The 13979-nt window shown below is 43.1% G+C and overlaps 1 protein-coding gene across 1 annotated transcript in view; it reads left to right on the forward strand.

The window, feature by feature from the left end:
* Positions 1-249: 249 nt before the first annotated feature.
* Positions 250-13979, forward strand: part of LOC101856606 — a gene marked incomplete in the record, with an annotated part of 62244 nt that continues 48514 nt past the window's right edge. The window contains 9 exon segments of the mRNA XM_005107842.3: positions 250-2961; positions 4345-4447; positions 4799-4904; positions 9429-9594; positions 9909-9944; positions 10494-10574; positions 11906-12022; positions 13104-13202; positions 13809-13964. Of these exon segments, the coding sequence (XP_005107899.2) occupies positions 319-2961; positions 4345-4447; positions 4799-4904; positions 9429-9594; positions 9909-9944; positions 10494-10574; positions 11906-12022; positions 13104-13202; positions 13809-13964 (3507 nt within the window).

Genomic DNA, 13979 nt, shown 5'->3' on the forward strand with positions numbered 1-13979 from the left:
CATTCTCACTCTTTTAACAATTTTACTAATTTTTATGTGTTTTGTTGCTTTTTTCAACATTTAGAATTGGAATTTCTACAAAGTATTTCTCAAGCAAATCATAAATGCAACCACACTTCCTAAAACAAATTTTGTTAAAAATTTTATGAACAGCTGGCTGAAGAACTATGACGTTCAACCTTAATTTTTCAGAGCACTGCAACTTGTATGCTGTCTTACCTGCGTTAATTGTTTTTTCTTTTTCAGATGAATTAAGTTGGAATTGTGTACTTTAGCCTCACATCGTGTCAATAACAGACGTTTGTTGCCAGTGAACAAATGGATGGACAGGTGGACTACAATAACCTGCCACCCATGGGAGAAGATGCTGTGGATGGAGACGAGAGCGACCCTGAGGAGGTGGCTGGTGCTGAAGGTGGAACCGCTCAAGAGTCCTCGTTTGGCGCGGATGACGGTTTGGAGCAGCCGGACGGACAGAGGAACTCTCTGAGCTTGGATGACGATGGAGGCACTCACTTTGAAGCTTCGAACTCCCAGGAGACCGTGATCCGACGAGGGGGGCCGGTCCACGACAACAGCGCGGCCAGCAGCCCCACCCAACAGGACGTCTCCAATGATAACGATGTGGTGTTTAATCCCGCTCAGAGACTTAATTTTGAAGATGATGATGACGATGATGATGAGGATGAGCACTATGATGATGAAGTGCCAGAGAATTCTTCCTTAGAGAATGATAACTCAGGTGACGGAGAGTTTCTCACTCACCGACCGGTGGTCAATGGCTCGGATGTGGCAGAGGGGGGTGCTTATGGTGGGGCATCGTCAAACTCTGCCTCTGACCAGGGTCAAAACATTCGCATTATTGAAGGTCACGACTCGTCATTGATAGACGATGGTAGTTTGTCGTTTGGAGGTTTCAACTTTCTGCAGACTCAGATGGTTCAGATGCCGCTAATCTCCCCTGTCCATTCCGGCCTCGGTCACAGCAGAATGGATGATCCCGGGCACAATTTGTACGACAGTTTGGAGAGAGTTGATGGTGCAAGCCTTTTTGGAGATAACCATGAGAATGTTCTAGAGAATAACACGTCCGAGTATTTCAGTGCGGGTAGCGTGTCGTTAATGGCCGCCAACTCTCAAGGGCCTGACACAGACTCTGTTTGGGCTCAGGATGACAATTCTGATCATGGAAGCTATCTGTCACATTCCCAGCCACAGTTTCACAGTCATGCCGGCAATGCGGAGAACCATCCGAGCCGGCACCAGAGTCCTCCCCGAAACTTTCAAGTGGACAACTCCAACATGTACCTGGCGAGAAAACGGGGCAGTGGTAGCAACTACGCATTGGAGGGCAACATGGGAGGGTTTGGGGATGTGAGTAACAGTGTGGAGGACAATTCGGATGTTCTTAGCTTGGAGCTGAGCGAAGAAGGATTACTGCATAATACCCAGATGTACGCCCAGCCTGTGCCTTCTGCCGGGCATGTGGCGACGGGAGACAATATGGCTACCAGCCGGGGTGACAACATGTTGCTTTACCAACCCCAGCATTTACCAGAAGAGATGGGCGGCCTACGAGCGGCCAATAGTGGTCAGGCGGGGTACGACGGAGCTTCGGGAAAAGTTGGCAATCATCAGACGCAGCCGAAGAACTTGGCTCGGAATCAAAGTCAGTCTAACTCGGAGCCTCTTCACGGTTCTCACACAGAAGGCGATGGTCTGGATTCACACTCGGACGAAAGACAAGCAGGGGCAGGGAGTAGCTCGTCGGCCAGCGATCAAAATCAGTCAGCAGGAGACAGCAGCGGCCATCAGCCGGTCGCCGCCATGAGGAAGTCTGCCTCTGGCAAAGTTCACTCTCGGCGGCCAGCCGTGCAGGGATCTGCTTCTTCAGGCAATAGCAAGAGATCCTCGTCTATGAATCCAAGGCCTGGCGTGAACAATCCGTCTGCTTCCGCTGCCCAGACACGGAAAGCGCCACCTCCGTCTTCGGCCAGAGACACAGGCACAGGTGACGTTGCTATGAGGGGGAATGGCGGAGCCAGGAAGAAGACCCCAAACGAGGGGAATAAATCCAGCGCTGGGCTGTCTTCATCAGCGTCGGGCCTTGGCCAAGCTCGGCACACGCAAGGTCAAGCTGCTGGTCTGTCACCTTTGACTTCGCGCGCCAGCTCCCATACGTCTCTGGCGTCCAACGCTAGCAGTACGAACAGCCGGGTCAGCGGGGTGGGGAAGGAGTCGCACCATCAACAACAGCATCAACAGCAGCAGCACCATCCACAGCAACAGCTGAACCCTCGCGGAGCGTCATCTCAGGCTGCGGGAGGGACAGACGTCCACCACCATCTTGCCCAGAAGCTGCAGGAGACGGACGTGCACCACCACCTTCCAGCCACCCACCATCATCCCCCTCCTCCTCTTCCCCAGGCCTCGGGAGCGGGCGTTGCAGGCCTTTCTGGCACCAATCCCCACCAGTCGCAGTCGTTTGAAAGGCTTCGGCCAAATGTCGCCGCCGCCCCACCTCAGCACATGCTTCGTGGGTCCCAGTCCCTGAGCAAGGCTCATGCCACCACTTCAGCAGGCCACTCACAACATCAGAACACATCTGGATTCACTCTTGAGAAAAATGAACCCCAGCTCCCACAGTCAGGCGGGCAGGTCCGAGGTGCTTTTCAGTTGCATCCGGCGTCTTTGTCGTCGCAGGAAGCTAGTCATCCACAACAACAACAGCTCATGCATCCCCATAGGTTCATGCAACAGCAACAACAACAACAACAACTGTTCAGTGGGCTCCCTACTGGTCAAGAGAGGAGCCAAGTGGTTCTCCCGATGCATCCTGGGTACAGCCAAGGCATGAGTCCATCGGGCTCGGAGGGAAGTCACCACAGCTTCAACCGAGAGATGGTCGTCACGCAGATGGACGCGCTGAGGCGGCAGGGGCACAGACTGTCTCCTAATGAGGTACTGGGGGTGTTTATTTTAGTGTTTTAATTCCAAGGGCGGTATTTGCCCTCACTTTATCGCGGCTGTTTTCACCATTTTAATTTCAGGGGAGTGGGTGGCTGGCAAGTGGTGGGGTTTGCTCCCTTTTTCCTATCAATTACCTATTATCTTTATCTTTCCTTTTTTTTTTCTTTATGTAATATATTCTTTAGTAACGATTTATATATGACTTAATTGTGTTGTAAGTGCCGTAAAACTCCTACTAAAACTAATAACAAGGGAAGTTTTTGTTCTCACTTCATCACAGCTATTTTCACATTTCACTCCCATGGGGCTGACGTCTGGTATAGCGGTTACATGCTTCACTTTTACATGAAGGAGACCTGAGTTCGATTCCCTTGTGGGGAGAAATTATTATGGAGTATCTTGGTCTTTCTGCTAGGATGTATCCCTCTCATCCCAAGTTGTCCCTGACATGCAGGGTTGAAGTCCAACTCTCTTATTTGATCTAAATTGTGTCTTTTGGGGCTTAAAATCACCTACATTAAACATTTTTCTGATAATTTTCTTTTTACTCCCACTTGTGGGTGTTCAGAGAATTTTCCTGAATGGATGTATTTCAATTAGTTGTTTTGTTTGTTACACTCGATTTATGGTCCTTGTTGGAGAGACCAAACAATTTGTTCTTAATAAGCTTTAGACAGGAGTTGAGTTTTACAAAATTATTCACCCCGGGGTGGTGCCAAAGGGGGGACATTTCTTGTTTTAATGCACTGTAGAATTGTAAATGGGCTGATCCAACAATGTCATGCTCATAACTGTGCCTGAACTACAACAGGGAACTGCTGCTTTTTCTCTACTTCTTTTGTATGTTTGTCACACTCTTGTGACCTGCTATTTCCAGGGTGCCTTGACAGTTGAAGCAGACTTGGTGCTGTTGAAGCTAGAGAGGTGAGCAGAGTAAGTCTGATTCCCTGTAAGGACTTCTCTGTTGACATCCTCCCCTTGGTGCTCAAATGACCTTATGCAGTTGCGAGTGTCGTAAAACCTCTACTGAAACAAAAAACAAAATTTTTGGATGAGGTTTCAAGAACTTACTTACCAAAAATTTGTTGTGTCTTACTCAACTTATCTTAATGGGAACTAATACAGTCAAACCTTCTCTAACGGCCACCTTTTCAAGACAACGACCTGTACAAATGGTCACCCGCTCAAGACAATCACCTGTCCATAGGATTACTTTCCACTTCACCCTTAGGGTTTGCCCCAGACATCCACCAGTCTAAGACAACCACTTTTCTCTTTGACAATGGGTGGAGGTCATGAACATTTTGAACTGCAGTTCTTCATCTGCTCATTAAAAAAAAATATTCTTTTTCTTTCTATCATGACCTCTCCCAGGTGTCGAGCCAAAGAGCTCAGCTGGACAATGACTTGCAGGGAATGGAGGAAGTCAGGAGTCATCTACAGAACATGTTACGCATTGGCACTGATGTTTCTGTTGGTGAGTTGTGTGATACATGTGTGATACACCCTAGAGTTACAAAATTCTGTAAAAACTTTTACTGAAACAAACGAACCACTTTTCTCTTTGTTTATGGACGGTGATCTTGTGCAATTTGACTGTATTTAGAGAATAAATTTCTTTTCTGCATTTTTTTTTGCATATTTGTGGAAAATGTACAGAGTTATGTAAGGATAATGTGAGCAGTCAGATTTTGGAATAAACCTTGTCTATTTGGTTGGCTGTTTGTTGCCTGTGAGAGTCAGGGTAATGCCATATTAAAGGGGAGGTGAAATACTACTGCAATGACATAACTTGTTTCACTGTTGCTCTTTTTTTCTCCTCCTAAAGATGCTAGCACCTTTGACCAGTCAGGCACAGCCACTGACTTGCTCCTGTCCGACCAGCCAGTCAACAGACAGTTACATTTTGAAACAGATTCCAGCTCTTACCTGGGGTAACGTCTTAACACATATTTTGCCAGTCAACTGTTCAAATGTACCACTAGCTCAGAAAGCCTAATTCTAAATGAGAGAGAAAGAAACTGTTTCATTCTTACAATTGTACGCACATTGCGCAATATTTCTTTCTTGTTTTTAACATTTAAAATTTGGATTTCGATGAAATATTTCTTAAGTACAGGTGCCGCAGATTAAGAAGCTGCAATAAAAAGAAATTCCAAATTTTGGGCTGAGTGCATTTTAACTCTTTATTTCCGGAAAGCGGCTCGCGTTCGGAATCACTTTGCCTGTGAGTCGCTGACTGCTCCTCGGGCTCCTTCCTTTACGACGACTTCGACTTCAAATTACTTTTCGGCAATTGCCGAAAACAGGTCTCTTTTACTGGAAGTTCATTCATTTGATGAAGAACTATCGATAAGGTTTGCTAGTTTCGATTTGGTGACCCATTTAATGACGTTTTTGTCATTTTTAGATTTAGCACCAAGAAAAGGCCCCGGCTTAGTGGGTTTACACACACCCCCCCCCCCCCCCGGAGATAAAGAGTTAACAGCTGCTTGACGATTTGTTCAACATCTTCTGCTTGTAAATTTGTATGTGAAGAATGTGTGGGGCCTGAAGTTGTGTGTGTGCTTGTGCATGTGTATTTGTTTTGTGTGTGTGCGTGCGTGTGTACTTGTGTGTGTGTGAGTGTGTGTATGTGTTGCGTTGTTAACTGGTCTGACAATGTGCATTTTCTGTCCTTTGGTTTGTCAGTTCAGTTGAATAATAGGTTTAATGCATTTTACAGCACTTAGGGCCTTCTAGGGATGAGAGACTGTATAATTTCCTATTATTATTACAAATGCTTGTTTTTGTTCTTTTTTGTGGTTGTTCTGAGCACAGAATGCTGCTGCATAATGATATGTATGTCATTTTTCATATAAGAATGTTTAAAAAAAAATTCAAATCTAATAGTCACCAGTTATTTAATAGATAGGCTGAAAGATTTTAAAAAATTCCTTGGAGGAGTTTCATGTCTGGTCCACAAACTGGATTGAAAAAGATGGTAAGTATGAGTGGGTTTAAATCTCATCAGGGGCGTAACATTTTATTCTCACTTCACCAAGTTTGGAATGGGTACCTGGCTATAGACAGCAAAATAGTTAAAGGAGTCTAGCGGGTAACGTTTTTGGTCAATTTTCGATGAAATTATTGATTTTCGGGAAAGCTGCTTTTTTACACCTTTGATCATTTCTGAATCAGATTTTCTGGTCCATTTGGTAAAATAAATTGATAAAAATTATAGGTGAAAATATGTCTCAAGTGACCTCACCCCCTCTTGCAAAAACGACTGCTTGGTCACTTTTCCTTTTTTTAAATAAAAATTTCATTGTAACTATACAGAAATGAGATTTTATATGTAAGAGTGCATATGGTACTGGAACCTCTGGAACAAACAAATCTTCAAATTACAGTGACCTTTTTAAATGTGTTTTTCTCAAAACTTTGTTTTTGAAAGACCCTTCATCACTAAAATCTTAAAATCTGAGCTACTAATCAAGATAATGTACTAAAACTTCCCAAGTATTAGCAGGTTTGGTAGTTACAGGTACCTGGCTAGTTATATTTGAGAAAATGTACTTAATGTTAATATTTCAGATATCTACATTTGAAATGGATTTTGCATTTAAAATGGGTACCAAAAAAAGGGACATTGCTTTGAAACCCCCATAATTTCCAGAATATTGGAAGTATACCAAAAAAAAACAACCTAGCCAGGTACCTATGTCTAAATTAACTTTATGCCTTTTGGTTTTCAAAATTTTAAGATTTTTCTAAGTATTGTATAATTTCAATATGCAGTGCTTCCACTCTTCCGTATTTTTACAGAAATCCGTACTTTCTGCCAGTTCTGTACCTGTTCCTCCATCATTATCAACTCCCTCTGTAAAAAACTGGGACAGCGTAGGAATACCGAAATTCCGTAGCAAAAGATCCGTACTCGCCTTGGTATCGTCTTGTATAAGTTACGAATATTTATGGTAATTCTCTTTGCAATAAGTTAATGTTAATAAGTTAATAGAAACGTGCCAGATTGTGCATTTCGTGTAATCGGCCATTATTACGGTCAGAAAAAAACTTATTTTTACATTAATGTGTCCAGATCTAGAGAAATTATTAATGCGAAAATTCTACGGCACGAGATCGCAACAAGGCGGCGATGAAAGAAATTTATGCTAAAACTACTAAAGTTCCTTATTGGGCGCTGCTTAATTTTTTCAGTTGTAAAATGGTGCGACCAAAATGAAGCAGTCATCAATCCTTCAAAGGCGCAGGTACTTTGGTGTCCCCTCAACAACAGGATTGTCCAAGACATAACTCCACCAATCACTTGCAACTATGAGATTATCGACAGACAGTCAGAGCTGAAGTATCTGGGAATCGTCTTCGACAGGTCGTTGTCCTTCAACAAGCATGTGAATCATGTGGTAACAAAGGCCAAACGAGGTGTTGGTGCAATCAAGACCATGGCGGCCGCTCTGATTCCGCAAAGAGTGCTCTTCCTGATGTTGCAGCTGGTCGTCCTGTCTGTCATTGATTACGGATTGGGCTGTCTCATGCTGTCCGACACACAGATCGCAAAGCTGGATCGAGTGCAGAATGAGGCAATGAGAGCAGTGGTGGGCTGCACCAAGGACACTCCAATATTGTGCATGCGCTACTTGCTAGGTTTAAGTGGCATCAGAGTACGCCATAGGATAGCTCAGGCAAAGATGTATCTTAGTGTAATGGGCAAGAAGGATCATCCACTTCACAAAGCACTTCATGACAACAGGAGAGTCAGAATCAAGAGAGGAAAATCTTGGATGGCGGAAGCAGAGGATTCTCTGAGAACAATCTGTGTACCTGAGAGCCTACCACTAGGCGAAGAATGGGAGCAGGTGGCCGGAGAATACAGGGACCTCACCAATGTCAAAATAAGCATGGGCAGAGACAAAACGGCTGCCATCAACGAGAGCGATATCAACGAGATTGTTGACATAAACTCAAAAGCAAGGGATCCTATAATTTATACAGATGGTTCAGTGAAAAGAGATGGCCAGAGAAGTGGATGGGGATTTGTTGCATTCGCCAACAATAAAATCATACACAGTGCATCTGGAGCCTGCAGCAGGGCTACATCAAGTATGCGAATGGAAATTGAAGCCATCACGAAAGCACTTGATTGGATGACCCAAGATCGCCCCCACACAACCCATGCTGTTCTTATCACTGATTCCATGTGTACCCTCAGAAGGATCGAAAAAGGTTTCCTGAGAACGGAGTGGATTCAAGCTATCGAACCAACGCCTATACGATCGCTCACATGGATTTTCTGCCCTGGCCATGCAGGTGTTAGGGGAAATGAAAAAGCCGACAGATTGGCTGGTGAGGCCACCTTAGTTGACAATACGGTTCAACCAGATAGGGTCGAGATCCTGAAATGTCTTTCTCGCCAACTGATTGAGGAGGAAGATAGGGAGGCAGAGGCCAGTACTGCCGTGGAGAGGATGATGCTTTTTCGGAATAAAAAAAGGAAGCGGAAAATCTGGCATCCTTGCAGGAAAGAACAGAAGAACGTTCAACCAGATGTGCACTGGCACAATCAGTAGAAGGACCCTCGGCAACATTTTGGAGAGAGCAACGGAGCATCAATGGACATGTCCGGAGTGCAGGGATGTTGCTTCCTGAAACAAGAACAAGAACAAGAACTAAAGTCAAGATTCAAAGTGGTGTTCCGGGGTTGTGACATGCGGCATGCAGTCGTGAAAAGTGAGGAAAATTAGGGTATACGCTGGGTAACTGTATTGTGAAGGTACATATCTATTCATTATTCCCTGGTTTGCCTTCTATCAATTGTGCGATGACAAATTAATTGAATTATTATAGCAATTGAAGGGGGACCTGCTTTAAACATTGCCAGCAATGGAAAGATATGTAGGTGAAGAAATCAAACAAGACAAAATGTTGGTTAAAAAATAAATGTTATGGGTTGTAGCCTTCAAACAGGCTCCGTAATGCCATTTTCAATCCTCTAAAAGCACTAAATTTAAATTTCTTCGGGGGTTCGCCCCCTGAACCCCCACGGGGACCCTGTCCCTGGACCCTGCTGGCGGCCCCCAGACCCCTGGCAGAATTTTCCTTACTTTTCTGCTTCTGCTGGTGGAAGCACTAAATATGTCCACAGGTGTTTCATAACACTTTGGGTTGAATTGTTTTTAAACATTTTGATTTATTTCTGGGAGGTTACCACATATTTGGGGAAAGTTTGGTTTAAAAAATAACGAAGATAGCTTTTCTTGGTAGCTAAACCCCTTAACAGTTTGTTAGTGTTTTAGCATGTGCAATCCTCAGCTTGCACTGTATGCTTCTCAGGAAGCTGAGAATATTTCTGAGTGTTCTAGTGTCTGCTGGGGTAGTAATAGTTGTAAGCCGACAGAGCATGCTGTAGAGCGTGAATGTGTTGTATAAATGAGATTATTATTGTTGTCAATTCTCAGAAACAGTCAACACGAGGACATGTCGGACATTTTGGAAAACTTCCCGACGTTCTCGTCCAAGATGTTCTCTGACATGTCAGCCGTGTCGTCTCGCAACGATGCTGTGGTTCACGGGGAGGTTCAGTACTTGCGGGAGTCTTTGGAGAAAGAGCGATACAGGAGAAAGGTATATTTTTGTAGTTGCGAACCATTGTGTAAAAAAACACAAATTTTTTAAAAGACAACTTAATGGTATCTTTAGGGCTTCCAACAGGCAGGCAAAAAATGTTAATTTTCTACAAGACAACTATACGGTAAATTTATGGATGCCAGCTAGCTTGTAAAAATCTCAAAATGCTGATGATTCTTGTTTAGCAAAGCTTATGTCATGCGCTTTATTTTTTAATCCTTCTTTCTCCCCCCTACCTCCCATCTCCCCCCTACCTCCCATCTCCCTCCTCCCTCCCATCTTTTTTCCCCCTCTGCACTCGGACTACACAGCATTGTGAGGAACACATTCAGAAGCTGAACACTAAGGTAAGAATTTTTGTTGTAATCCCAGGTTTGTGAACTGTCCTGGGGAATTTATGAGAACATAATATTTGTCACGACATGATGGATTCAGGTGTGTGTCAATTTTTGGGCTGGTGGAGTTATTGGTATCATCTTAAAGCTTGTTTATTTGTCTAGCTTTTAATTTTTTTAAAAAGAATATCCTTCCTTCTTGAACTGAAGTGGAGATATTTGCGATTGAAGGAGGAGGTGATCGCTTGGTTTCAGAGGGGAGAAAATGGCCGTCAAAGCTTGGTGACTTTCATAGTGCGAGAGTAGGTGGAAACTGAACATTTACATTTTTTATGCTTTTAATCAATGTTTTTCAGTAAAATCCTTACAGAAATGCGTTTTTAAATGGGCATAAATGGTGTGGAGCAAATAAAAGCAATAAAAAATAGTCGTTATTACTATTATTATTATTGTTGTTGTTGTTGTTATTATTATTGCTATTGCTATTATAACTATTGTTTTTGTTATTAATTATTAATGACGACATTATGACGTTGTGTGTCTTCGTTTGGATTTTCCCAGCTCCTGGAGATCCAACAGCAGCTGGCAGTGGCTGTGTCTACGGATAAACGCAAGGACATCATGATAGAGCAGCTAGACAAGGTGCGCTGTGTTGCCTCCAGTTTACTCGTCTTTTCAGAGTTACAGATCTTGCTTGTTTGTCTCTGTTGTGTGGATGTGTATTTTTGGGTTTGGGTTTAGTCTGCAGCAGCATCCTTTTGTGGTGGAACTCCCCCCGCCCAGAAAAGGAGTGGATGGTTGGAGGGTGTTCTGGTGTGGTTTGCTCCTTCTTTCCTATCCAACGTCTATCGTCCTTATCTCCCCTCCTTCTTTTTTGTGTTTGTTGCTCCCTTGTAACACCCCTAATCTTCGGCACTTCTATGGCCTTATTGCTTTGCAAGTGCTGTAAAACTTACGAAAATGAAGATATGAGTCTCTGAGTTTTTCTGTTGAGATTAACCCGCACATTTTCCGTTGGCTGTGACTGGTATGGTTCTGCTGACTGTTCAGGAATGATGTTTTTCTGCTTTTTTACACAATAATTTCTGTTATTTTCTTTAGAAGAACCATTGTTATTCTTAGCACATGTTTTTCTGTTTAACCTAATATTATTTATGTCTATAAGCTGTGTTTTTGTTTGCAAATGCAACTTGGAAGCAAATTTTCAGGTATTTTCACAAAATGTCAGTGGCATCCCTGAGGGTTGATGCAGATTGACTCGTAAATGATGTCAATTGTATGGGTGGAGGGGTTTTGGGTAGGGCTGGGCGAAGAATCGATTCCGGAACCGATTTTCTCGATTAATGCTACGGAAGAAAAGTTTGGACTCATTTTTACGTAAACCAACGGTTACTGGTTACTTTAATCATTAAAATCTTTTTTTTTCTGAGAATTTATTTTTGAAAAAGAAAAGTTAATGCTTCGTAGTGTTCTGAAATTTTCTTCGTCTTCTTCTTCTATCCCGTGGTTGGGGCAACGGTTGGGGCACCACTGCATTGGAAAACCAGCTCTCACCATCTATATTTGTCTTCTGCTCTCCTCAGATTGTCACCCATCGTCTTTCCTGTCCACTCTGTAATGTTGTCCTCCCATCTCCTTCTCTGCCTTCCTCTCTTTCTCTTTCCTTGTATGGTTCCTTGCAGGATTGTTTTAGCAAGTCCTGTGGATCTTGTGACATGCCCATACCATTTTAGTATCTGAAATCTAGGTTATCCTAAATCCTGAAGATGTTCGGAGCCAACCATGTAACCACCGGAAGAAATCACATCATGAGAAAATAAGTATTTGGTTTCGGAGTCGATTCCTACGATTCCTGCCTAGCTTTCAATAATCGGGAACCTAGCCGCCCAGCACTAGTTTTGGGAATGGGGGTAGGGGTGGAATGGAGGTGTGAAATGTTCTCAGTAACTGTTACAACTGTTTTGTTTTTTCAGCAATTGGCGAAGGTGGTAGAGGGCTGGAAAAAGAGAGAGTGTGAAAAGGATGAATTCATGAAAGTTCTGAGTCAGGAGAAGGAGCAGATTGAGGAAACTCTTCAGAAACAGCAGAAGGTGAGTGGCCATCTTTGTTTTAGTTCTGTTTGATGTTTCGTTCAATTTTTTAGAATGTTCAAATAAATGTGAGGTTGCCAGACAAAATGAGTTACTTCCAGTATTTTAGCCCTATGGACATAGACAGATAAGTCAAATGGTAAGTAAAATTAATAATTAGGGTCTGCACAATTTATCTGAAACGATAAAAGACATGTTAAACTTGAAAAACAAAGATGGCATTATTTCAAAGTCTATATGAATTTGTCATTTTGACCCTTGTCGATTGTTGACCAAAATCTCCATTCGTGGATTCCGAGAAGTAAATCACCTTGTCAGCATGCCTCAATATTTATTTGGGTACCTGTGACTAGTGCCATTGTCAGGTTTTTTACATTACGCTCAAAGAACCTGAGTTCTCACTCCTTCGTGAAGAAAATAATTGTTTATCTACTGTCTCGTGGGTTGTTGGTGGGTGCTCTGGAGTGGTTTGCTACTCCTTTCCTATCAAACATCTGTCTTCTTTGTCTCTCCTCGTTTTTTGTGTTTTTGACTGTATTGTAACACCTCTAATCTTCAGTGCTTTTATGGCCTAAGTGTGTTGAAAGTGGAGGGGAGGGTTGTTTGTTACTTTTTTCAAAGTTGACAGTTTGGAATCCTCTCTGTATCTGTATTTGTACTAGTTGTACGTGTGCTACCCCCCCCCCCCCCTCCCCCCACAGTTTATGAGTCATTTAGGAGGGAGATGAGTTGCTTGTATCCTGCCAGTCAGAGAACAAGTGTGTGTGTAAAGGGTTGGTTGGGGACCAATGTCCACCGCTTTGACCCACCGCATGGGTACAGCGTGGTTTTTTGTTTTGTTTTGAAAATGGGGCAGCTATGAGTTTGTGCCCTGAGCCAAAGTGTTTCACTGCTTTCGAAGATGTGTAATAAAGATATAGCCCTGATCATTAACTTTTTTCTTGTGTTTCCATTTCGACTGCACAGTATCAGACTCTGTCATGGGTCACTTTTCAAAATGGTGTATGGGGGGTCTTACACTGTGCAGTCAATTTGAAGATTTGGTATGGCATAACTTTTCTCCTTGATGTGGTCATTTCAGATGGTCAACAACTTTGAGCAAGATCTGGCCCAGACAGTGGAAGAGTTGAGGGTGGAAAAAGAGCAGTCAGCAGAGACAATCAACAGTTTGAAAGAGGAGGTATGCTTGAGAGGTGCAGAATTTAGGCGTAAATTGGGAAATCAGAATTTCTGAAGTTGTCTTCATTTTTTCCAACTGATTGTTTTTAAACTTTTTGCACTGTATGTACTAGAAGTGGACATGTTCATTTTGACCAATATGCCAAAAATAGAATAATGAAACGTTCTAAGGATATTGCATCAGGTCTGTAATGTCAAACCAATCCGTTAAGTTATTTTGTCACAATGGCAATTCTGGATGTCTAGAGTTGTCTATTAAACCTTGCCCCAAAAATCAATTTTTCTCAAAACAAGGAATGATGTTGACATAGTCACCTCGAGCCCTCAGCTGATTATATGATGTGTGTGCGTTTGTTTTATTTTTGTACACGATTTTTCTGTAATCAGATTGAAACAGTACCCTTTATGTGATCGACACTTTATGGCCTATTTGTTTTGCAAGTGCCGTAAAACTCTTACTAAAACTAAAACAGAACAAACAAAAAAAACCAAGTTAAGTTATGGGCACTTATGGGCACTTATATGACCTATTTTTGTTGCAAGGGCTGTAATACTCCTGTTAAAACTAAAGAAAGTGATGGGAAATGCTCTTTTTTCCTTTGCACAGCTGATCGAGTCGAGACAGCGGAAGGAAGAAGCTGACGCAGCCCTGGAGTCAGAGCGGGAGAAATTCTCCAAGATGTCGTCAGAGTGGGAAGAGCTGAGAGAGTCGCGGGAGCTGGCTGAGGGCAAGGCACAGCAGGCTCAGGAGAAACTTGTGCAGGTGGGTGGGGATCCG

This window comes from Aplysia californica, unplaced genomic scaffold, assembly GCF_000002075.1.
Source record: "Aplysia californica isolate F4 #8 unplaced genomic scaffold, AplCal3.0 scaffold00636, whole genome shotgun sequence".
NCBI lineage: Eukaryota > Metazoa > Mollusca > Gastropoda > Aplysiida > Aplysiidae > Aplysia > Aplysia californica.